We start from the raw sequence: 27,140 nt of genomic DNA on the forward strand, positions 1-27,140 counted from the left end.
AGTACTAAATATGTCAAGTTATGTCCTGCGTTTAGGTTATCAAAGACAATACTAGATACGAGAGATCATGTGCAAAAATATAAGAACCGATCGGGCCTAATATTTATTTTGAGTGCTTTAATTTTTTGCCGCATTTATAAGCCTATACTAGGTGCCCTACCAGTAGTGTTCAAAATTTTGTAACTAATAATAATAAATATAAGTCTTTGTAACCAATGGTGTTTACATATAGTGTTACACAAAGAAAATTTAAAATGTGGTTTTATTAGCCCCTTCTAATCTAGAGGTTAGCTAATAAGGCCTTTACCTTTCAAAAAGGTTATTACAAAGGTCACGTGACTAATTCATTTCCGGTCGAATGATGGCCGACTTCTTTAACTTTTGGAAGTTCTGTCAAAAGTTGTGAACTCTGTGTTTGGTGATGCCGAGTTCGGTTTTAACTCTTGTTTAATGTGATTGAAATGGAAATACTCCATAATTATGGTGCTTATGCTGAAAATTACCAGGCATTATCGTGATGTCCGCTGTGGAACGTCAGGAATTAGCATCAGCCAAGAAAATACCAAGTCTCGAAGTAGTGGAACAAAAGGTATATAAGTGACCCTGACAAAATCTTTTGCAAATACATACAAAGAAAATAAACTTGATACGCTTAGAAAAGATCAAATTGGTGCTAGTGTGAACTAAACTTCGAAACATACTTGAGATGTTTATGTTTTGGTGGCGGATCTTGGAGTTCAGAGGTTGCATCAAAATTTATATAAAAAATGTAGGCTTAAATATTTGGATCCCACCTGCACATACGGACAAAGATAGTGAATGTTGGAAGGCATACAGAAGTCATTATTAATCTTTAGTAGGCTAAATTTCTTTGGTACTCAATTATATTTTATAGCTATAGAGAATGGGAGGGGCACTTGAGTATCAGTGAGACAGTACTGAACACCGTATCTACTTCAGTGTTGTATAAAACTCACCATTACTTACCTTAACAAGTCTTTATGTGGAGTTATTTCAAAAATGTATTTTATATTCTTGTTGTAAATGTCAGATGTAAATGCCAGGGTCAAGATGACTTTTAAAAACTTCTTACATTTTTTAAATTATTTTATAAAAAAAGAAATATGGTGAGTTTATTTTTTACCAGAATGTTTTTCAATGTGAAGAGGTTCATTTGTAGTACAGATAAAATTGTATTTCTATTTACCAACACCTTTCCCCATTAGTATTGATACTGGGAAGGAAAATTGCAATCAATTGTCAAAGTATGAATATTAAAAAAGTACTAGTCTAAATACTTTATATCAATGAGTTATTTCCTGTATATTTTTTCGAGAACAAATTTTTTTTTACAAATTATCAAAACAAGTACATTTCTTGATCAGAAAAATATTTTTACAAAGTGGAATTATATCTTATTTCTAATTTATTCACATTTCTTACCACATCAGGAAAAACACAGCGAAGTTTTTTTTTAACTCTATATGAAAGTGAATTTGCCTTGCCTTAAGTGTTTCTAAAGGAACACTTAGCTAATTACTCACCTGTACTTAACCCATTGAAGGAGTTATTTATGACCGTATCTCTATTGTGGGCAAACAGACAATTTAGTCAAGTTCATAGACATGCAAATGTGACTTGTTCAATTTGACCAATCTGCTCGTAATGGCCTAATAAACATACTAAGTATTGATTACATGTCAGGTTTACAGATGTTTACCTTTCAAATGATGTTTGTAGGAAATGCTGGGTTAATTTGATGTTGGTTATAGCAATGGAGAATGAGATATGGAGGTTCAGTGTGATTTTAATGAGCAGAGTGCTCTGTGAAGTTTCATAGTTGGCTGATCAGAGACGTTAGGCTGACACATAGAGTGTGACTAGATGATTACTCTGATAACAGTTGTAAAAGGACCCACTTGCAGCATTGGCCACTCTGTGTGAAGTCCAAACACTGCTTTACTGCCCCAACAGTCCCCATATCTAAAAGTGATTGTGAAGTTGTTAGATTGGTCATTAGTTTTACAAGCTTAACTCGATGGACACATTTAAATGGACCTAGAGGGTAATGAATTTAACGACTGTTTTTATCAAGTGAAAATGATAAGAGAGGTTTAAATGTACATTTTAAAGTTGCTTAACAAGTTTTACCTTTATGGAAGTCATAAAAGTTAATGTTTTCGTAAATGTGATTTTCTAACCCTCATATAAGGAGGTTAGAAAAAAAATATACTGCATCGAACAGGTATGATTATGTATCAATTCAGAAAGGTAATTCGGTGTGTAATGTGCATGCAGAGATTTTTTTTAAAATGTACTTTTAGTGTAAATGAAAGTATCAAGTTTTAAGTTTAAAGAATGAATTTTTTTTTACCTAGATGTTTATTGTAAGTAAATGTTTGAATTGAACAGGGACCACAGAAGGGTGTTGTGCCTGTGGGAGCCACAGATAGCCCATCCCATCCCAGCCCATCACAACAGAAGATGACCAAGAGCATGTCCTTGACAAATCTCAACAATAACCAGAAAGCCAGCGCTGGCCCTGTGGACCAAGATGATATATTGGCTCTCACTCAGCAAGTCAAGCTGTTCTCTGATGGCCTGTCTCACCTCAAAACCGTCTTTACAGATTTCTCAGGTAAGGTACTGTAAGGCAAATCGGGTCAATTTAGCTTCAGAAACATACATTTATTTTAAATTGATCTCTCAAAAAGGAAGTTGAAAAATTTGCGACTTGAAACTTTACAGGGATTTATTTTATTTTTATGGCTTTATGAAAAAAAATTATTTTTAAAAAAAATTTATGATTTGTTTTTTTATCAACCAGCAAATCCAATATTGATTTGCAACAAAACTGCAATATACCAGTTTTATGGCAGTATCTTGTTTGAAAGAAAGTTGTAAAATAGGTAAATATTTACTTATGTTCTCCATAAAATACCAATGTAAGTTTGGGACAAATGGTAGACATGATGGAGGCCTTCAAGAGGCCTTGAAGTTTTTAGCTCTGTAAAGCTGTATTAGAGACAATTATGTAAATTAAATTGAGGAAAAAAACCTCTTTGAAAACCAAATGCTCCCTTAGTGAGAGGAATCATTGAGTTTGACAGAAAACAGAAAGTATAAGTAATTGTATACCATTTAAGAGATTTAAATTTGGGAATAAATGAGAAATGGAAATTGAGGTCAATTCTAATTTGGAAGTTTGATAATAGATGTTGTCTAATTTAGGTCACTTTAAATGGTGTGTAACTTAAAAGATGTTAATAGATGGTTACTTGATGCTTCTCCTTTTGTATTTATGGCTTGTTAATGTTAAATGATTATAAAGTGTTTAAGTTGAATTCAAAAGGTTTCACGTGAAAAGCCACAAAGCCGGTGAATGCAAACAAGGTGTACAATTGTATTTAATGTCACCGAACATGATCTCCTATAGAAACCCAGAGGAATTGGACACATTAACGATACTTATGGCATATTTACATGACAAAATATAAAATGTAATTGCATAGGCTTTTTTGTAATAATCTTGAATTTTGATCATAATTTTGGACAAAAAGCTGTTTGCTCTGGCTGGTGGAGTTGTGTATGTATAAAAAGGAAATAATGAGAGTTACACAAGGTTTGAATATTTACATAGCTAAAGCCCTGTAATCATGAAATACAAGTGAAGGAGAGAAAAAAAAGTAGATAAAAACTATTGATAAACTATTTTTATCTGCAAACCATCTGTACAAAAATTCGTGGTGACTTTGTTTTTCTTCAAGTTTCTGTTGAGAAGCATAATGGTACGTCAAACAAATACAATTGTGTGATTGATTGAACTTGAGAAATAACGGAAAACATTGGGAAAACAAAATCCCCAAGCAAATTGCAGTGTTATTGCTTGTTATCTGGAATCGTGTTTTACCTGTTCAGGTGACGCATTGGATCCTTAAAGTTCTCACCTGTGATAGTGACAAGATGGATGGGCCTTTATGTTTTTTTTTGCAGGATCTGGGGAGGATCTTCGTATCATGTCCCACTCCCGACTCGGAGAGGTCCTTGCCATTTTGAAGAATATTCTTCATAAATATCCTGCACTGCAGTCCTCGGAACTATTCTCAGCATCTGCAGGTCTTATCAGTAAAATTAAAAGTATGTGCCTTGTATTGTGGGTTAAGTTTATCTTTAGTTAAATAAAAAAAAAATGAATAGACCTACAGTCATATTGAAAAGTCACGTTTTGAATTAAGAAAAAAAAATATAAGACAGTTGTTTTTAGCTCACCTGAACCGAAGGTTCAAGTGAGCTTTTCTGATCATCCGTTGTCTGTCGTCCGTCCGTCCGTCCGTCCGTCCGTCTGTCCGTCCGTCTGTAAACTTTTCACATTTTTTACTTCTTCTCAAAAACCTCTGGGCCAAATTTAACCAAACTTGGTACAAAGCATCCTAATGAAAAGGGGATTCTAAATTGTTAAAATAAAGGGTTCAACCCTTTTTAAAGGGGAGATAATTACGAAACAGTGAAAAAAGGGTGCATGTCTTTAAAAATCTTCTTCTCAAGAACCACTGCACCAGAAATGCCAATTTTTACAAAAAAGCATGTATATATAGTTAAGATTCTAAATTGTAAAAATCGTAACCCCCGGACCAAAACTGGGGCCCCAGGCGGGGTTCATAATTTAACATGGAAATACATTAGAAAAATGTTTAAAAATCTTCTTCTCAAGAACCACTGCACCAGAAATGCCAATTTTTACACAAAAGCTTGTATATATAGTGAAGATTCTAAATTGTAAAAATCGTGACCCCCGGACCAAAACTGGGGCCCCAGGCGGGGTTCAAAATTTAACATGGAAATACATTGGAAAAATGTTTAAAAATCTTCTTCTCAAGAACCACTGCACCAGAAATGCCAATATTTACACAAAAGCTTGTATATATAGTGAAGATTCTAAATTGTAAAAATCATGACCCCCGGACCAAAACTGGGGCCCCAGGCGGGGTTCAAAATTTAAATATGGAAAAACATTGGAAAAACATTGGAAAATGTTTTTCTCAAGAACCACTGCACCAGAAATGCCAATATTTACACAAAAGCTTGTATATATAGTGAAGATTCTAAATTGTAAAAATCATGACCCCCGTACTAAATCTGGGGCTCCAAACGGGGTTCAAAGATTAACATAGAAATAAATATGATAAATGTTTAAAAATCTTCTTCTCAAGAACCACTGCACCAGAAATGCCAATAATTATACATAAGCTTGTATGTATAGTGAAGATTCTAAATTGTTAAAATTGTGACCCCCTGGCAAAAACTGGGCTCCCAGGCGGGGTTCAAAGTTTAACATATATAAGAAAAATGTTTAAAAATCTTCTTCTCAAGAACTACATTGCAACAGTTTGGGATATTACTATGCATACATCCTTGGCAATTGTAGATTCTAAAGTGTGATCCAATATCGGACTAATACTGGGGCATCAAGAGGGGTTCAAAGTTTAACATCGAAATATATAGGAAACATGTTTTAAAAAAATCTTCTCGAGAACTACAATGTCATTTTTTGTGAGATTACTTTACTTGGATCCTCAAATAATGAAAAATTTGAATTATAGAAGCGATCTAATACTGGGGCTCCAGGAGAAGGGGTTCAATGTTTCACATAAAAAGGAGGGAACATGTTTAAAAATCTAATGGAGGAGAACTACAATGCTTCAATTTGTGAGATTACTATGCAAGCATTCTCAAATTGTAAAGTTTCTAAATTGTGGAAGCCGTGACCCCCAGACTAATATTGGGGCCCAAGAAGGGGTTCAAAATTAACATAGAAATATATATCGAAAATGTTTAAAAATTTTCTTCTTGAGAACTACAATGCTACAGTTTGTGAGATTACAATGCAAGGGTCCTCAACTAGTGTAGTTGTTAAGGCCAACCATAAACCCCGGACCAATACTGGGGCCCCAGAAAGGGGTTCAAAGTTTAAAATAAAAATAACATATGCTAGGAAATAGAATGTTACAAGGAACTGTTGTTCAGGTGAGCGATGTGGCCCATGGGCCTCTTGTTTAAGTATTTTATTTTGAATTTATGAGAAAAAAGATTATGATGTAAGTTTTAGTTTTTATTATTTTTTTTTATTGTAGCCCATGATTATGGTTTATCCCCAGCCTCTTTAGCTGATCATAATTTTTGTGAAGCAATTGACCAACTGGCCCTGGCTTTCAGCAGCAGGTGGGTTGAACAAGCAGCTGTGAAACTGTACATTGTATTTTTTTTATAAATACAGGTTATTGATCTTCGAATAAATGTGTAGAAATATGCTAAGTCAATCCATCGTACTTTAATATTGGGTTGCATGCTCTGAAAATTGTTACAGTGTGTCAGAATATTTGATGGGGGACTTAGGGAGCATAACCCTTACAAAAGAGGGGAAAGTGGACAAAACCAAGGTAAGAGCTTTCATAGGGTGTGGGTGTGAGGAATGGGGCAGGGGGAGAGAAAATAAAAGTTGTGTCAACAATACACACCCAGGTGGTCTAATAAACTGGTGTTTATAGAGACAATAGCTTGTGTAGCATGTAACAAGATGCTATCCTGATTATAACATCAATAGATCCACTTACTCTCCATCAGTTGAACTTTTCATCAAGATCTATTTACATCCCTGGAGAATTGACTGCTTACCGTAATCAACTTCTGATCAAACTCTGTATATTTAAAGAAAAGAATTAGTAGCTTGTTGTAGAGACTGTCAAATTGTCCTTTATATTTTTCTTCTTTTTGATTCTCAGTCTTACGGAGACCTTTTGAAATTAGAGAAGAATGCTGGATTGTGTGCTGCAGATCCAGCCACTCAAGACAGTAAGTAACTCTGTAAAGCAGGAACAAATCTGATACACGGGAGCTTCTTGACAGCTACACAAAGGCTCCTGTCGTATGCAGGAATAATTGAACATGCACTGGGTTGATATTGAGTGTTTTATTCAGAAATCGGGCAACTGTCGCAATCAAAGGACCTATTAAATAGAGTCCCTAGAGGTAGAGGTGACCTTTTCATTAAGTGAAATGTAATGATATGGCAAGTTTTACTTTGTATGTAATTGTGATAGTGGCATGTTAGCTAATGAATCCATTGTCTGCTTCATCTATCATCAAAAGTGCTGGCTGATGCAAAAGCAATTTAACAGGGAAGTACTCCATCACGAAAAAGCTGCAGCTATTCTCATCCTGCAGACTTTTTTAAAAATGTCTTTGCTGAGAGGGAGGGAAAAAGTATCCTGCTTGCGAACTTGCATTGTTGAAGTGTTTTACACAGAAAAAACTGAATACTTTGTATACTAGCCCAATGGTACATGCAGGAGTGATATTTCTTCTGGTATTTTACAGCTATGAATCCCGAAGAGATTGATTCCATTTTGCTAAGATTGCAAGCTGGGGTGGACTTGGCCATGCAAAGGGCTAAGGCGTGGTCCAAGTACATGAAAGAGATCACTACATATATAGAGAAAAAGACACAACTAGGTAAGTAGAGTGCATCGGACAAAACAAGGATAGTGAAGAATAACTGTGTAAGGTATTTCATATTTTTTTTAAATGAAATTTTTTTAAGCCATGCATTGCTGTTCAAGTCAGTTTTTATCTTCTGTGTGTGATATTGGCTGCTGTCGTTATATGAAGTTTCCTGGCTTGTAGTACAGTATTGATGTGTCAGAAGAACTTGATCCAATTCCAGTATTGGGATAATGCAATTTATGTTTTTGATTTGAATTGATTTTCAGAGGCTGATTACACCAAGAATGTCCTCAGACTAGCAAACAATATGCTCCCTGTCCTCTCGGAGGAGGTAATTGTAGACCAGTCTTTCTATTGAAAGCATGATTGAAATGTAACATTGAATTTCTGTAGTTTGTGATGCGACCTTGGGGATGTTGAGGAAACTCAAAATTTGGTGGATGTTTTGTTTCTATTTTAATACATGTGATGATTTTTTTTCAGGGTTTTTTGCCTCTGCAGTCTGTGTTTTGTACAGCGATCTCACAAGTAAGCTCAAGTCAATGAAACATAAAAGAATTATGTTTCTATGTTTTTAATACCATTTTAAAAAAATTTTAAGACTCTTCAAAACTGAATCCATTTTTTCTCTAATTTTGAAATGAAAGTCAAGTTTCTTCTTAATTAAATATGTGCAAGTGTTAAGTTATGCATTTAATGAAAGAGGAAAAGATTTACCGTAATCCGGTGAATATAATACGCACTTTTTTCCCAGCATTTTTTACCTTCAGAAAGGGGTGCGTATTGTACATCCCTATAGGATTTGGGCATATTTTTTCCTAGCTGAAGCACAGGGTATCATACTACCGTATTGCCTATGTTGTTCACAGACAGAACCGATACCCCGCTATACATCGTAATATTCCTTCATTATCACATATATATTACTATGTAACCCCTTTAGGAAAACATTGTTATAGCATGTAATTAAAGAAAATGTACACTTTAAGTCTGTTAATAAATAAACTGTTTCAAAATGGCCTTTAAAATTTAATTTGAACTGCCTATTCTTTATCTCCGTGTACGCCGCCATTACAGCTGTTATTAATAGAATGCGGACTTGGATGGCCACGTGCTATTTGATGCCGATCTTTGAAAACAGCTTACACATCATTCGGCTCATTTTTAACCATTTTCATTTAATGCTGATTAATTTATTGCAAATAATTATGAATATAAATGATTCTATAACCTATTCCGTTAATTGAAGCCATTGAAAACAGTTGTGGTTCCCCACCGCTAACGCTTGACACCTTGGGTATCTCAGACACCCCCTTAGGCTATGTGTACTATACACTACACAACTATTTGTGCATATATTATAGTATGTTCCAGGCCTCTAATTGATCGCTTTGATCGGAGTCATTTAAGAATTTAATTACATGTAGGTCCGTTATCTCCATACCTGTACATCGTCCGTTTTTCACTTCACAGGGATTGTAATGACTAAACAATTATATCACGCTTGTTAAAAGAAGTTGATTTTATTTACGGTAGAATATTTAATACTATGTCTATTAAAAACATTGATTATGAAATAAAGATTTTACCACGATTTATTAGTTACAATAAATCCGTATCTAAGAAAATATTGTGTTTTTCTTATTTCCGGTAGCGTATTCCCGCGATGAAGTTGAGCGTGCATACAAAGTAAAACTGCTTTGTTGATACTCAGGATTACCGTTTGGTCAATTTTTTTGATGCGTATTATACATCCCAACAAGCTTTTTTTCACCATTTTCAGGCCCAAAGTGGGGGGTGCGTATTTTACACTACTGCGTATTATATTCACCGGATTACGGTAAACCAATTTGACACCAAAGTTTGGGGTTTAAAATGAATTTCATTGAGCATGAACAAACTTCTATAGCGTGTAACTGGTTTATTTTGTAGGATATTGAGTATGCCTCAACATGTCAAGCCACACAGACACTCATACAGTCCACCAAATTTGTGGAGGTAGGTGACACTACAGCCATAATGCACATGCACAGATCTAGAAATTTTTTTCCAAATGGAACAACTTTAACACCCCCCCCCCTCTTCCCCAAATCTGTGCATCAAGAATTGGAACTACATGTACATGTATGTACTATATATTCAAGTAGTTTCAGTAGCTTTGTTTGGGAGAAGGAAGTAAAAGCAATTGAGAGCCTTCCGGATATTATTTAGTATGTTTCTACAAGCTCTAAAGCTACTTGAGATATTTTTCTTTTAACTTGGAGAAATAAGAGCCCTTTATTTCTTTAAGAAATCCATTCTTTTGTTTTTTTTTTATTTAGAGAATCATTCCTTTGTTTGTATTGTTTTCAATTTGTGTCTGAATGTTGCAGCCTCTGACCACAAGGAGGTCTGAACATGACAAGATGAGACGGTCTGTGAAGGACACATGGGTCAAAGAAGTCAAGAAAATGGTAGGCAACTGTACCAGATACAGTAAAACTCAGTTATAAAGCAATGTCAGGAACGATTCTTTATGAATGTTTTATCAAATAAATTAATGAACAATTCTCTATGAATGTGATTCTTTTCATCAGACAAATTCATATATTGTCTGTTAGAGGGACAAGGAATAAAGATTATGTAGCTATACAGACCCTGAAACGTACTACTACACCAAAAAAGCGTGCGACTTTCGTGCGAGAAACGTTTCGTGTAAACCGTTTAGCGTTTCGTGTAAACCGTTTAGCGTTTTGTGTGAATCGTGAAGCGTTTCGTGTAAACCGTTTAGCGTTTCGGGCAAAGCATGCAGCGTTTCGGGCAAAGCGTGTAAATCGTTTCGGGCAAAGCGTGCGAGAACCATGTGAAACGTTCATCAGATTTCATTCGGAACTCTCTGATAATTTAATTGTTTCAAAATAGCGCTCGTGTTAAACATTACTTAAAACTGTTTGTGAATGGCAAAACTCCTTAGTAGATATTCTCGTGAAAAAAATCTATAAGAAATGATATACATGTACTTATCTTTTTACAAAATTGAATTAATTCTAAACAAACAAAAGAAAAGTACGCGTATTGAAAGAAAACTAGTTACTGAGACTATTCGGCTGTGTACAACCAGCACACATAACCTCGGACATCGGGTAAGACCTGCACCTGGCTGAACCTGTCAATCAAACTCTGTGTATTCGTTTTCATTGGATGGTCACGCGTGTCTTTTTTTGTCATTAGCCAATGAAAATTTAATGACTTCAAGGTAATCGGAATCAGTATTTGATGATGCACACAATTGATATGATAGATTATTTAACATTAATTTGAACAAAGATAAATGTAAACATAGAAAGAAAATATACTGTTCATTTCTATTAAATGCAGGAAGTAAATTCTTCTGAATCCCGATTAAAAATATATCTACAAGTTATTATTTTAATTATTTTAACACTGATAACGGAAAACAACAAGTAATTAACACACTGAAATTTTCCTAAAATGTACACATGCTATTGATTATTATGGGAGTCTATATGCATGGTACTTAATTCAAATAGATTATGATAGATATATTGTACGCCGTTATGCGGGGTGCCGGTTATGTATACGAATGTTGAGACAAAAATTTAAATCAGTTTTATTTTTTGTTCTTTCCGAAATCCGATATAATAATGACAACTTTCTTTATTGTTTAATCGATTGATTTTTTTCTCTGATTTTATGTACGGAACATTTATTTACGCGAATAATACGACATAATAAAAAAAATAATCGGTTGTTTTATAGCATTTTTCTAACTTATGTGACTAATCTTATTTTACTTAACTTTCAAAATTATCAATGTAAATAATTAAAGGTTTATTTATTGTATTTTTACATCGTATTCTCTGAAACCAATAAGAATACTAATGTGAGAAGAAAAAACAAATCCCGCCAAATACTGAAAAACCGATTTCAGTTTGTAATTTTTGCTATTGAATATTGTGTTACGGTAACTTTTAACTTTATGGAATTTGTATTAATTACGGCATTAATAAGAATCATGGATATTTCTTTTGAGCAATAAATATATTTATAGAAGTAGTATTTTTTGCTAATCTGTGAATAAATAATTTTTTGCTTTAAATAAAAGTACCAAATTGATTTAATTAATCAATTCAATACCTAAGTACATATATGTTTCTAATATCAGTATTTCTATTATTTCGTGTTGTCTTAAAATTAATTACTAATATATTCAAGGTAAATATCAGAGAGGACCCGAATCGATCAGGATAAAAGCGGGTCCAAAGCGTGTGAAAAGCGAGCAAATCGTTTCGTGCGAGAATCGTTTCGTGTAAACCGTTCAGCGTTTCGTGTAAATCGTTTAGCGTTTCGGGCAAAGCGTGCAGCGTTTCGTGTAAACTGTTCAGCGTTTCGTGTGAACCGTTTAGCGAGCGTGTAGCGAGCGTGCAGCGAGCGTGTGGTGTAGTAGTACGTTTCAGGGTCTGTAAGTGTGATTTTATTATAGTAGGTGTTCCCTGAAATGGTGTTTTACTGTATTTGTTAATTTGTTCAGATCATTAAATGATGAACATATATCATGGTTGGCAATCATGAATATCCTTGATTTCAGTTTTTGTGTGTATTGTACTTTTGAAACTGTGCAGTTATCTTATCTCTTTTACAGCAAGAGGCAGTGAACAGTTTAAGGAAGTCCCAGTCCATGTACATGATGCGGAAGCAGGAGTACGAGAAGGCGCGGGAACAGTCCTCCAAGGTTGAGTCGGACATGCTGGACAAGAGCAACAGCAGCAGTGTCCTCAGTAAGATGGACAAGCGCAAAAAGCTGGAGGAGGATGCCATGCATAAGGTGGGAAGGGAGAAAAGTCCGAAAGAGCTTCTTGATTTAAGATATGGTTTCGAACTTACTGTATACAGGGTTATTTTTGCCTTGTGAAATTTTCAACCTTCTACACTTGCAAACAGTTTCGCCCCGTCTTGAATTTGCCCAAACAGAGTTGTGTTTAAAGAAAGATAATATGAGACATTGGCCTTCGCCCAGTTTTAAATTTGTCAGCTGGCAACAAGGGCAAAAGGGGGGAAATAAAATGAAGGCGAATATTTCCCTGTATACAGTATTACTGTAGTGATATAAAAGGAATTGATAATTGAGTCATTTTACATAAATCAGTACACATGTTTCATGTTGTGGGAAAAATGGACAGAAATACAAGAATTGGTTTGTCTAGGTGGTCTGGGGAAAAAAGCCAATGTTTTAAGTTGTAAGTGTTTTGATTGGTAGGCAGCTGAAGCGGAGACAACATACAAAGCCTGTGTGGCAGAAGCCAACTCCAAACAACAGGAACTGGCCAAAACTAAGGTACACCTTAGAAGCAAGATTTTACTGTTTGACAAGGCTTCACTTTTATTTTAGTTATGCATGTGTTATTACTTGAATACTATTACAGATTGATTATGTGTTATTTTGCAGGGGGAACTTTTATCCAAGATCAGAGAACAGATTCTGTTGTGTGACCAAGTTATAAAATCAGTGAGTGAAAACTGTTACAATAAATTGGAACATTGTAGTACCATATTTTAATGAATATCCCTTTAACCAATTAATAATTGACTCTGGGAGGGACACTAAGTGAGATGTGTTGTGTTCCGTAGGTTACGGTGGAGTACTTTGATCTCCTGCACACCCTGACGGCCCCGATCTCTGTCCAGTACCAGTCCCTGTGTGAGGCCAGTCAGAAGTACCAGCCTGGCTCTCAGTTCGGCGCCTTTGTTCGCAGTGTCTCCATGTCCCCCACCAACATACCAATGAAAGAGGATGCCTTTGTGTTCGAACCATTTATTTCCTCAAGGTACACACACAGTTATATCATTTTTGTAGGTTGTATATTGTTGGTTGTAGGGTATAGGTGAATATTTTGTGTGAAAATTACGAGAAACTGGACAATTGCATCAATTTTTGTTTCAGAGAGTCGCAGAGGAAAACAAGTGGTCAGTCGACTGGATCATCCAATGATCTCCAGTTACAGGATGAATCTCCACTCATGGGTAGAAATGGTATATTTTGTAACCTAGTTCATCGAGTTAAAATAATAAGAAACAGATTTTTTGAAAATGCCATTTACTTTTCTGTTTAAAATAAAATCTACATTTTCTTTTCTGTTTTCTAAGTATTATCTACTTGAAAATTACCAGTGGAGGTTTGTTTTTCTGATTCAGACCGATATAGAGTGAAAGCATGGGGGACAACTCTGGTGAGTGAGTCGGACAGTGGGAGTAGTCGCTCTGTGGAGTCCTCCCCCAGCAGTAGTCCCCACCAGAGTGGGCGGAAACCCTTCGTCAAAGCAGGCTCTCTTGATGACCTGGAAGAAGCTGAGGGTAGATATTTTATTTGTGAATATTGAATACTTCAGAATGATTATAAACCAAATTGACATATATCGATGAAGAGTAATAATTATGGTTAGATACAAGATGTTTATACACGTACTTAGACATATACATGTATATAGTTGGATTGAATATGGAGTTTACAGGTATTGTGTTGATTTGTTTGTTGCAGGTGAAGCTGTTTTGTTAGGGTTACCCTCTACAGAAGTGGATCTGCAAGCTTTACTGAAGGTGAGACATGATAACATGTCAGTAGAACTGTATTCAATCAATTGGTTAAGCTTGACAGTTTTACAGGTGTGTTCCTTTAACTGTAATTTTTATAAAACAATACAAATTTGGTATGTGAAATGCAATATTTAACCTGATATTGCAGAGGCAGAACAAGCGACGAAACACAACATTTGGTGTAGATTTCCAGGAGCAGGTGGAGAAAAGTAGATCCGCCATCCCTTCTATTGTGACAAAATGTCTGACAGAAATAGAAAAACGGGGCATCATGATCAAAGTAAGCTTACAGAAAAATAACACAACACACTGTCTTATGATAGAATATCTGTTCAGAAAATCGAAAAAGAAACCCCAATTTTGTGAAGCAATTTTAAGTTCTTTTTGGGTGTTTTTTGTTTTAATAATGTTAACTATTTATTTTGGTGTTTGATATACTATCTTATTAATGTACACATAGATGAACTGAGTCCATCAGGTTTAAGCTAGGAGATAGGGTAAAGTCAGTTTATTCTCTGGATTTATAGGGTATCTACAGAATGTCAGGAGTGAAGAGTAAGGTGGAGTCCCTATGTTCCAAGTTTGAAAAGGACCCAGACTCTGTGAACTTAGATGATGAGCACCCTAATGTCATATCTAATGTTCTGAAACTCTACCTTAGACAGGTAAAATAACTGTACTTTTATTGAGGTGCTTTGTGAGTGATTGAAATTTATTGATGGCTATGTGATAGTAATATGAGGTTTTTTCTTCTCCTCAGCTGCCTGAACCTCTTCTTAGCTTTAAGCTGTATTCCAGTTTTATACAAGTTGCAAAGGTATGAGCATTTTTGTTTTCAATTCTTCATTGAATAGTATGCATGTCTCAAATTTTGACTACCAATTTCCCAATGTTATTTTAATGCAGGATAACATGGGAAATGTGTTGAATGAAGAAGACACAGTGAACAAGCTTGGAGACCTAGCTTCACAACTTCCTTATTCCAATTTCAAAACATGTGCAATGCTAATACATCATTTGTCCAGGTAAACTTTGTTGCTCTGAAAAGAGTTATTTCCCTTTTATCCAACCTTAAATAGTAGAGGATTGATTTTTGATCCTTGAATTGTTTTTGTTTTCTTCAGGATTGCATCATACAGCAGTTCAAATCAAATGACGGCCAGTAACCTTGGTATTGTGTTCGGACCGACACTTCTTAGGCCTTTGTGAGTAGCTTATAGTCTGTTTGGATCAGTCAAATATCAACAGTGTGTAATCAGTTTCAAAGATATAACCATGTTAGTTACTTTTTGTTTATAAAATCATTGATATATTTTTGTTCTCTTTTAGAGAGGGAACAGGCAGCCTGGCTTCACTGGTTGACACGCCTCATCAAACTCGGACTGTGGAGCTTTTGATCATTAATGTCAAGGTGGGCTTGTCATTTCTCTGCAGTTTTGCTGCTATAGTATTATGTATATTCATAAATTATTTGTATTTATTTTGCTAGAGTAAGAAATTTGAAATTTGGTGGAGGGGGAGGTGAGATATATGTACTTAATATTGCAGAAAATTTTTCAAAGAAAATGTCTTAGGAAGTCTAAAATAGGACAAAGCAGGGCACACTTTTAATGTTTATCTTGCTGTATTTGTACAGGAGATCTTTGGTCCCGAGACAGAGTATGAGTTGATACCTGGAGAGACGCCAGTGGAACAGTTGTCAGTGAACGGACAGAATCGCCACGAGAAGGAAGCAGGTAAGTCAGGTGATTGAGTCCTAGGGATCCTTTTGGAACCCATTCACTTCATCCTTAGGTCAATAGGTCAATGTTCATTAGAGTTTCAAGGGAACTTCTAAAATCTCATCATTTAAAAGATTTTTTTTATTTACTGTATTATGTGCTTTTGTTTGCTTGCAGATCTAGAAGGAACCAAAGAAAAAAGCACCAAAACTAGATCTAGGTATTGGGAGTCTTGTGATGTTCGAGCAAAAAATAAGTTTGACAAAAATATAAACTTAAGTGTTGTTTCTAAGTCTTGTTGAAACTATTCAACAAATTTAGTTTCTGTAGTGTTAAGTGCTCTCTTATCTTACAGCACTGAGGAAGGGGACCTGTTGAATTTCTCAGATGATGGCAAATCCAAGGTATGTGAAAGGAGTGGGTTTGTCTAAACTTCATTTTATACCTAGTTTTTTATAACTACCGGTAATACATGTACAAATAATTTGCTTCCTTGGATATTTATAAAGTTTTAATATTGCTGTGTAAAATTGTTTATCATTCTAAATTCAATTCTGTGATATTTCTTGTACTGCAATTACAGTGTATGTTCATACGAATTCATGGTAGTAAGCAGTGTAATTATTTTTAGATTATCTTATATGGTTAAAAAAAAGGTAAAGTGTGTTGAGATTAGTGCTTGCAGTACAATCCTTCACATTCCAGAAGATCTCAGACAGCTTTTGGGAGTTGTGTCCCTTGGTTTTTCAGTTCTATCCATATTTAGATTTGATTATAGTGCTATTGAATTTGCAATTATATTTAGTAGAAATGGTGAGCTTAGCTGCGATATTTATCAATATTTCTTCTCAAATTAGTTCTATTAGACAAACACTCTAGTTGTAAAATGGAGAAGTTCTTTTTTGTATTTTTTTTTTTTTTTCAAATTCTTTTTTGTATTTGACTATTATGCTATCCTTAGATGTTCATTAATTAAATTTCAGCGGTTTTTTTTTTATATATATTTTGTTCATTTTCTGATTGAGAGATGAATAAAAGAAACTTAAAGTGATTTCCATAGGTAGACATTTTATAGTGTTTGTTTTGCTGTGGAAATATTTTTATCAAACAATATTATGATGTACATTTATGTATAATTTAGCCTGAGCTCTGATAGCTCTGTTTAATGGCACTTCTGTACCAATTTAACTGCACATTACACATTTAAAAGCACAGTATATGGTGCACTTGATTTTCTTTGAGAAAGATTTCCAAGCTAAGTTACTTGTACTTAAAATCTCATTGAGAACCTCATCAACATCTTCAGAAAAAATGATATGTTATGCATAGGACAAAAATGGCCCTGTCAATAAATAGAAGATACTCTAGTACCAGAAAATGGTTGAACCTTTCACCACCACTGGATGTATGTAGTTGATGCCACATGGGCTCTTTCTATTCCAGCAGACTTCTGACAGGGACTATGTTTTACCGGGTAGCACAGACAAGAAAAGCTCCTCACCCCCAGCTGTGTCCGAGGGTAACGAACACTAACAGTATAGCCATGTAGCTTGAACACATGTCTGTCTGTGGCACTGTCTCATGTTCTCGTTACTGTCTCAAACTCCTCATGTGTCACTCTGAATGTATTCATGTAAATTGTCCAGGTGGATGGTGAACTTTACAATACTAATTGTGTACCTAATTTTTTTAAAATAAATTCTTTTGTATTTTCTTTCTTATTTTAAAAAGTAATTCATTTAGTATGCAATTTCAAAATTTTTCATGTAATATGTTCTGTTGGCGTAATGATTTAGCACTAAACAGAATTTTAAAAAATTAATTGAATTCTTGTTTAGTCATTAACATGTACACTGTACATAACATAGTTCAAATAACTGTCAAAACTCGTAGGACTCTTAGTTTAACATTTACATCGCCCTAAACTTCTGTCTTATTTGATAATATTTTACAGAAATTTGGGGGGGGGGGGGGGGCCTTTTATGTTTATGTGTGGCTAGAAAATCTTCAGAGAGCATACATTTATTCATCTGATTCTGGGGGTTAAAATAAACAAATTGCATTATGCATACATCTTGAACATTGCTTCATGGATAAGTTGTGAAACTTTGTACGTATCTGTCCTGTTTGAGCTCTCTCTCTGTCTGCTTAGTCCTGTGTGGAGTGAATCCTCTGGTGTGTGAATTTTCTCTATCCTTGATCAGGAAATCCAGTCGTGATTTGTTACCTGCATGCTTAGTGTTTGTGTAGAGTGGACTGTCTCCATTTGCTGTGTGTGTACTGTATATTGCCAGATATTTTACCCATGTATCTATAAGTCTCTCTTGAGAGTAGTGCTTTGAAATAATGTAAACAGATCTTGTTCCTTTGTCTGAAGTGTTTAAAATGTTATAAACTTTAAAATTGGATTTCTAGCATTTCTCTCATTCATATTTTACTGATTTTAAAAATGACTTTTGTTTAAATCCAAATGCCAAAGCATGCTTGCTAGAATTTCATGTTTATTTGCTTTTATGCAACCTTTGCCTTGATGTTTGCATGGCCTTGAGTTGTATCAGTGACCCTTTCAGATGATAATGCCGATGTAGACTTCGACGATGACTTCACGGATTTAAATCTTCCCGACGAATCTTTCTCTTCCCAGCATGCAAATTCTGTTTCCTCAACAACTTGCAAAGGTAGTGTAGTCACCATAGCTTATTTGTGTGCTTTCACTTTCCTGAGTTGATGTTAGATGGAGTGATTTCCCCTGATTCTCATTTCTCTCCCTTGATCTGCAGATCGTGTGGATGTCATGCATGGTTCTTTTAAATATTAGGTAACAAGCTGCATGATGAATTATTGCATGTATCAAAGTTGTTATTTAGTGGATGGTACATAGACAGATGAATGGTTTAGGGATAAATGTATATATTTACATGTAGATACCTAATGTAAATCAAAATCTTGTTATGGCAGGACTATTATAGTGCTTTGAAAGCATGTTAGAAAACACACTAAAGTATATACCTACATTGAGTTTTACTTTAAATGTATTCTGCATGTACATCGAATGCTTGTGTATATGTATGGTGTATCCTAAATGACAGTAAAACACATATACATGTATATACATATTGGTGTATTTCTTAATTTCATTGTACGTGGGACAACTCTAATTCCTATAGATAAGCAGCTTATCAGGAGCTATAGGGCTACAGATGTTGGATATACATAAACAAGATTAGATCTAAGGTCAAACATTGAAAGTGCTTGGGATTGAAATTTGTGGGTTGCTTTAATTAACATGCTCATATATTTGTTCAGATCAGTACTGGTAAATTAAATTACTTAATTAAAACATGCTTTGAATTATTAAAAACAGCTGATTCAAACATGTAATACTGTGGAATCAGTAGAAATCATGGTGGCTCAATTTTCATGGTATTCATGGGTAGCCCTTCCACACAACTTTACATCCTCAATGAAAATAGATTTAGAAAGAGTTATCTTTCTTACTGAAACTGAAACCTCCACAAAATTATGTTCCCATGAATAAGCATAAAACCCACAATCCATGAAAATTGACCCCCACAAATGTAAATGATTTCACTGTTCATGTATATGATACAACAAGAGCAAAAAGACAGGACAGAAAACATAAGTATTTTAATTGTGACTTTATGCATGTGTTGGAATCAACTAAAGCAGAGGGAAAGGAAAATTAACTGCTATTAATGAATTATTTTGTTCCAGCTTATTCTGAAGACAATACTAATGCCATACTAATTATCAGACCCAGAAAGCAAGGACAAGCATGCTAAATGATTTCTTCTGAATCTTTTATGAATATCTTTATGAACTTTTTGATCAGAAATAAATGTCAAGTATTTTGGTATCATTAAAGAAAATCAGGATATGATGCAGCTCTAATCCCTTGATTTTTGGGTCAAATAACAGTGATCAAGAATTAATCACTTTTACTAAGCTCGGAGTCTCTGACTCTAACAATAACTAAGTTTATATTTATTTTTGTTTTATTTTCTTTGATTGCTTTGAAATTTTGTGTATTCATTTGAAAAGGAAGAAATGTAAAGTGCACAATACATGTTTAATTGACTCAAAATGTGATATGTTAAAGTGCTGTAGATATCTGTGTAATTAACTGTTTTGTGATGACTAATAACAATGTGGTTTTATTTTGCATCTTGAATTCCAGTCCACATTGATTTCCTGGGCTACGTGTAAATGTAAGTCACCCGTTCTAATGGTTTGATCCACCCAATCTCACTCTTCAACTGAACTGGGCATTTGTGGCAGTTGATTCCTCCCAACTTCATATTCATTGAACAACTCTTATGTATTGTAATTAATTTCATTTAAAAAATGAAAAATCTTGTGAGAGAACTGATTGAAATACAGAAAAACAATTGAACAAGTTGCCATGAATTTTACAATTTAAGCTCTCTATATTATAACACAGACCATCCTTCCCAGAAAATATCTGTTTTAGCCAGGTTTCTCTTGTTTATTCATTTATAGTTCTAAATCTGGGGAGGGTCATTAGCCCCAAAGCTCAGTTCTCATCACGCCTTTGTTGGTTTGGCTCCATTATCTACAGGTGTCCGGGTTAACCAGTTCTTCCAGAAGCCCAGCCATACTGTATCCAGGGGTTACCATACTTATATATAATTATATACTCTCTGCATGCAGTTATTTACATGCATGTGTCTTACATTGATAAAATTATATTTGCATGGGTTTTTAAAGAATAAAGGCAATTCAAATTAGCAGTTTATGGACTTTTTGTGGACTTGATTTATAATGACTGCATGGAGTGTGGAGTAACTTGATGAATTAGTCAAGCAGAGTACTGTACACAAGTATATAGTTAAGATTTGCGGTATCATTTTGATGTAGAGATTAGATTTGTTTATTGATTCACTGAATACTAGTACCACGTAATATTGTAGGAGACACCACTTTTGGCTGGTATTAATGGCACACAGGTAATGAAGCATGTTTAGTTGGCACTGAATCTTGAAGCCTTGTCTAGCCTTTTGACCCCTGACCTCTGTTGAACCTTTGTGTGTCATGCTGTGTTCTTTTTTATTTATCAAAAGCAGAATTTTAAGAGAAAAAAAACCCAGTTCCCCCTTTTTATTAGTTTGCTAATTTTATTTAGAGCATATATTCAAATTACATAAATCTTGATCAAAGTTTGTCTGCCAATTAATGTCAATAGATTCTCTCTAATGTTGCACAAGATTAGCTTGAAAGATTTGTACGGAACATACCAGATTATCATGAAAGTAAGAGTAACTTTATATTAAAATAAATCATTGTCATGAATTCACACCTTTTTCAACTCAACATACCAAAAGATTTTATTATGGAATTCATATACCAATACTTTATTTCCTCACAAAAAAATAAAATGAATATTTTAATATTATGAAAGGGGTTCTAATTGTTGCAAATTAAATTTACTTTTCTTACTTCTGTGTGTCTAAAAAAAAAATTTCTATTCATTTTAATATTATATGTGTATTTCCTTGCTTTCATTCACTACATCCAAGTTTGTTAGAACACTAGTATTCCGGCCGGCCTTAATGTTCACTATTTAACAATTTAAATGTACATTCCAAATACATGTACATTTTGTTCTTTGCTAAGGTGAGCTTTGTGTTGTATGAAACACTAAATACCGGTAATATACTTTGAGTAGGACTAGTAACTAGAAATGTAATGTAAATTCTATGAAATTGAGATACTTAGTAAATACATATCTATCTTAGTAGGTTGTTATTTTTGTTAGCATAGAAGTATTGTTCATTAGAATTTCAAGTTGTTCCATGCTGTCAATTTTTTCGTCTTGTATCCTGTTCAATCATTTTCTTACTTATGTTGTCGGTGCACAGTGAAGATCAGTAAACAGTAGTATTGTTATTGTCATGTTACGAAAGGTATAGCTCCTGTCCTATTGAAGTCCTATTCCTTACCTTTCATAAAAATAATCGAGGTTTAATGCATTTTTGACTACCGGTTATAGGCTTTTCTTCTTTTTAAAACAACTACTGGTATTTTCCTGTTATATTTCATTTGAAGCAAGATAGTAGCAGGCAGTTAACAAAATCTTAAATTTGAAGGTCAAGGTTACAGCTGCTAGAGGGAATATCATAACTAAAAAAATCAAGTCAATGAAGACATTGTGTTTGCTTGCTAGCTTTCATTTAATTTGTGGATTTTTCAGAAGCATTCATAGTTAATTACAAGCAGTTTTATTTTTAAAATGTATTTTTAAGAAATGATTATTTTCTTCAAAAAGCTGCTTGTTCATGCATTAAAACGGCACTGCAAAATAAGAAAGTTAATTCAGAATGCAGGTAATTTTTAATTCATAACTGAATTTTCAGGGAGTTATTTGGGTCCAAATCAGCTTCTGTATTTCTCTTTCATTCCCTAAAAAGTTTGCTTGCATTATCAGTGCACACAAGTCCCCAAGGCTGTTCAACTGATCACTTAAGAAACTTGTGACAATAATAAATGATATCTTAAGATTTGATTCTTCTTCGTAATTAAAAAAAAATAGTAGAACTTGGATTTAGTATGAATTTGCATGATCTTATATAATAGATGTGTATTTTTTGCATGTAGATTTTTTTCTCTATTTTCTTAAAAGCAATAGTATTATAACAAAATAATTTTTGATAGACAGTAATTCTACTCATTGAAATTAAAAGATTTTCTTGTATAATGCAATTTTGGTGTTTCAGGAATAGAGCGCTTAGCCAGACAGTATCGCCTTCAGAGCTTACCAATCAAAGAGGAGATTCAGAAAGTTACCCGGCCTATCATCATGAAGCCATGTCCCCCACAAGATCTAGCCCTGAGTCCGGAGTCTGCTAAGAAAATGCTGGTGCCCTCCATTACTATAGTAGAGAGCAGTCCTATCACCGAGTCCCAGCCTCAGATGTGTTACCCACTCAAGTCCTCAGACAAGTCCAAATTCCGAACAAGTGCCCTTCAAAACCTCAAATCCATAGGGCCCTCCTTACAGTCTTTTGTCATTGCCACTGCCAAAGGACTTAAAGCTAACTTTCCTTCAAGCACCAAAACAGACAAATCCGATTCAGTGAAAGAGAAGAAATCAAAAACCTCTCCACCTTTACAACGCCAGTCTTCCTCCGACAGTTTGTCGCTGTCTTCCATAAGAAACGTTCTCCAAAAATCTCCCAAACTTCCCAGGCAGGCATCCTTGTCAGAAATTAAAGAAAAGCCACATGTTTCAAAAGGATTCAAATCCCTATCAGATGAAAGCAATGATGTGTCATTTGAATCTGCCAAAAATATCTCTGTTGGAAACAAAAATGAAAATCAGAGAGGCAGTAGAATTGTTAAAGAAAGAGGTGATTCTGAAGTACTAACTCAAGAAGAGGAACAGGAACAGATCCCTTCAGATCAACAAGATGAGAATGAAATTCCTACAGCAGAAAGTACTTCTACAGAAAATACGAAAAAAATGTCAGCTTCCTATCCAACAGTCAGCAACACAGAATTTCCCATTCAGAAAATGACTCCACCAATAACAAGACAAACCAAAGTATCCTTTGCTCTTCCTGAGGATTCCGACTCCTCCTCAGTTTCCTCAGGAGTGTCCTCACTGACCAGTCCTTGGTCCTCACCACAGGTACAGAGGCCTGCTTTAAGTAGACAAAAACCAATAGAGACTGAAATCACAGTGAGTGAAGAAATTACTGAAGATCAAGAGAAAACAATAAAGGAATGTCATTTGGTGTCACAAGATGATATTGTTGGACAAATGGAAGAAAATTCTCCAAGTCGGGATAATGTATCTTTAAGTACTGCATCCTCTAAGGAAGAAGCTCCATTGTCATTCACAGACAGCCAACCAGTGTCAGTGTTGGAGCCCAAACTCATAGTTGAGCTAAAAGACCAATCAAAATCCTGTTCTTCAGCTGATGGTGATCAAGCTGTCCAAGCAGATGAAATTATTTCAGAAGATTACCATAGTGGAGTTGTTAAGAGTCTAATTGAATCATCAAGTCAGATTGCAACCTCTATTGCCACAACCAAAGAAATTGAATTCCAGAAGTCAAGTATTTCTTTTGATCAAGAGGAGGATAAAAGCAAAAACCAACTGAAACCCCCAGAAAACAAACCAAAAAGCCTGTCATCCTCCTCCAGTGAAGGCGATATTGTCAATAATCTACTTTTAAGGGATAAGGATGGCATTTCAGCAACAGATAAAGACGAATCAGTTAAAAAGGCATCTTCTACAGATTGTCTAAGTCCTGACTCAGGGGTTGAGGAAACCTCTCCTAAATCCCCACAGGAGCCATTCAAATCCTCCATCGGTTCGTCTGCCTTGCTTCTGTCAAGTTTATCTCCTGTTCTTCCTCGAGGACACAACTACTACTCCCATTCTCTGTCTTCCTTGAATGCCAATTCCATTCTAGCTGGCAATGTGCCAGTGAGACCAGGCAGATCCAATGTAGTGCGCAACACTGGAGTGCCATACACGCCACTGAATTCATTTTCACAAAGTGTGCCAAATCTAAGAGACTCTCAAAAGAGACAGACGTCAGCTCCCCCTTGCTTTCGACAAAGCTTACCAGAAACCAGTTTTATGGAAGAGGAAGCAGAGAGCACTGGTGCTAGAATCATGAGTGCCAGTTTTGAAGGAATACCTAGAACGGACACAGATAGTGAAACTGAACTGAACAAAAAGTCACTGCAAATTGGCATCAAGTCGAAAGAAGGTCCCAGTAAAATCTCTACCAATCCTGCTGTAAGCAGAACTAAAACGGGTCCAAAATTACAGTCTTCCAAACCAGCAAGAGACAGTCAAAGGCCTCCAAAAGGTCCTAGTGGAATAGTCATGGGAAAAGCCGCAATTCAACCAAACAGAGGTGGACCTAGGTCTGCAGCAAGCACGCGCAAAACTGGACCATCACAGGACCCAAAGAAACCAGCTGAAGCTACAGGTACAACTGATGAAACATGCAAAAAGAAAAAGACATCTCCATCAAGAAAGTCTCCTGGTGCCTTAGCTACAGCTGAGTCTCATAACTACTCATGTGCTACATGTGGAAGACGAAGATCAGCTGCTTCCAAACTACTGGAAGAAGCACAACAAATGTCCGACAAAGAAAAGTGTGGTACAGATCGGGAAAAACCTAGTAGTGAGAGGAGGCTGTCTGCGGGCAGTGGAAGAGGAAGAAGGAATTCTCCAGATGATAGGAAATCCAGCGAGACCAAAAACAAAACCCCAAAGTTAAACAAGGACAGGACTCCCAGATTTGTCTGATGCTAATCTAAAACATGTGGAAGATTCAGTTGAATAATGTAAAGTATTCTGAAGACAAGGATGATAAACTCTCTGTATACAATAACAAACTTTATTTTCTAATATAGAATTCAAGAATTCTAGACTAACTAAAAATTCTTATAGTTGCCATATTTAGAAAGAAAATCTCTTTACTGCGGGTCTGTGATATTTCATTGGTGGTAACAACCTTACACAGTAGTGGTCACTTAAATTGTCCCAAGATGTCAGTGTTTTGTGCAATATGATTGGCTGCTGCATTCAGAGTCAATAGGTCATGCTGATATTGTGGTTGTTTTTAATCACGCTGAAATGTGTTTGTAACGTGATTTAGAGTATTTATTGTATCTGCTTGTGGTTTTATATTTTATATTGTTTCTAGGTTTATACATTTGAATTATGTATGAGTTGTTTTTTTTTTTTTTGTGGTATAGTGCATCGTGTTCATTCTGTAAGATCATTTGTATATATTAAATATACAGTTGTTTTTTTTAGCTCTGTTGTGTGTTGTCTATTTTTTGTCTACTGCTGTAACATCTAGTCACTCTCTCAGGAATCCTCAAATAGTCCATCATTCAACGTCAGAGTTGCAATATTGTTGATGACGCAATTGAGCCACATAGGTTTCACATATCACTTTTAATGTTAATTTCTTTTCTTGCCTGCGTTAAAGTTGTAGATCTGTAAGTGTTGTTTGTGTGAGAAGTCCTATCTGTACTCAACTAATATATTGTAGAGAATGTGCATGTTTTCTAAAAAGAATTTACAAGTTTTCCAAAAGAGTTTCAAATTCTATAAAATTTTACTTGTTATTGTCAGAATGAATCATATTTATAAATTTTCCTATTTTAAGGCTATTTTTTAAGTCTTTATAAATATTTTTAGTTATTTTTCATAATTGCAACATGGTCTTGTAACAATTGAAATCACCCTAAGGACTTTGTATCATAATATTTTCACAAAATATGAATTAAGAGGAAATAAATAATAATGATTATATTAATTATCGTGAGGCAACCTTCTTTTTTTATCTTTAGAACCAATCCCTTTCACCCCCCCCCCAAAAAAAAAAGACTTACCAACTTGACACATTGCAATCCATTGGACATATTCATAAATCTTATGATTGATATTGGTTCATGAGAAATTATGACTTTAAGATGTTTTGGCTTTGTTTTTGGCCACCCAAGTAATTTTTTATTGTATAATTTTATTGTTAAAAATTCACCAAGACTGATTATCAATACATGTATTGGGGTGTTGGGATGGGAGGGATACAGAAGGTTGAAATGAAAAAAAGGTTGTCTTAACATGACTTTTTTTTATTCTTATGCAATGCATTATATTTTTATTTCGAGAAGGAAAGGTCTCATTTAATTTTGATTTGGTATTTTATATTAATACTCTTTTTTTTGTTTAACCGTATTTTTTTTTCTTTCAAGAATATTCTCTTTCAAAAGGGAAGACTATCTGTGGCCATAATGTTTTAACAAATCTATACATATTATAATCTGGTATTGAAAACAAAATAATAGAATACTATTAAGCTGCAATGCATTTGATATGGTTTGCATTGATTTGATTACATGTATTTTAAAGGATCATAATCTCAGCCTCTCATATTGTGTAGATTTAGTTACTGTTAGTTATAACGGAAGTTTTCTTGATGTATTTATCTTGAGTTAGATACCATCAGCATATCTCAAACTGTTTGGTAGTGCTTGTTTACTAGAAACTGAAGCAATTCGTGAAGGAATTGCACATTTATTATAACTAAGAATTGATAATAAAATGTGAAATCAAGTTATTGTTCTTGTATTGGGAAGAATGTGATTGCATCACGAAAGCAGGAAAAATTGTACAAAACACATGCAACCCCTGCCTTTAGATACCGGTATATTGGATTGATGATCAAATTTGATGTCAACAAATCTTTGAACATAGAGAGAACACCCATTTGCCTTATGCTGTATTCAAGATCATACCAGTTACCCTAGCTG

At 34.8% G+C, this 27,140-nt stretch overlaps 1 protein-coding gene across 6 annotated transcripts; it reads left to right on the forward strand.

Moving 5' to 3' along the window:
- Positions 1-336: 336 nt before the first annotated feature.
- LOC128165212 (rho GTPase-activating protein 31-like) lies at positions 337-26,943 on the forward strand. 6 transcript variants are annotated; one of them, XM_052829487.1, is made up of 30 exons: positions 337-589; positions 2,413-2,638; positions 3,994-4,137; positions 6,132-6,219; positions 6,365-6,437; positions 6,780-6,849; positions 7,375-7,509; positions 7,767-7,831; positions 7,984-8,028; positions 9,433-9,498; positions 9,873-9,953; positions 12,143-12,325; positions 12,758-12,835; positions 12,947-13,006; positions 13,129-13,325; positions 13,442-13,530; positions 13,693-13,851; positions 14,036-14,094; positions 14,240-14,371; positions 14,619-14,756; positions 14,852-14,908; positions 14,998-15,116; positions 15,216-15,296; positions 15,421-15,502; positions 15,728-15,827; positions 15,990-16,032; positions 16,168-16,216; positions 17,256-17,331; positions 18,383-18,490; positions 22,568-26,943. In XM_052829487.1, the coding sequence occupies exons 1-30, from the start codon at positions 518-520 to the stop codon at positions 25,120-25,122; spliced, it is 5,430 nt and encodes a 1,809-aa protein (XP_052685447.1). In that variant the 5' UTR covers positions 337-517; the 3' UTR covers positions 25,123-26,943. The 6 variants fall into 6 exon arrangements, with proteins under 6 accessions (XP_052685447.1, XP_052685448.1, XP_052685449.1 ...); XM_052829488.1 differs by having other exon boundaries at positions 17,259-17,331; XM_052829489.1 differs by having other exon boundaries at positions 13,442-13,521.
- The last annotated feature ends 197 nt before the right edge of the window (positions 26,944-27,140 follow it).

The sequence above is a fragment of the Crassostrea angulata genome, chromosome 10 (assembly GCF_025612915.1).
Source record: "Crassostrea angulata isolate pt1a10 chromosome 10, ASM2561291v2, whole genome shotgun sequence".
NCBI lineage: Eukaryota > Metazoa > Mollusca > Bivalvia > Ostreida > Ostreidae > Magallana > Magallana angulata.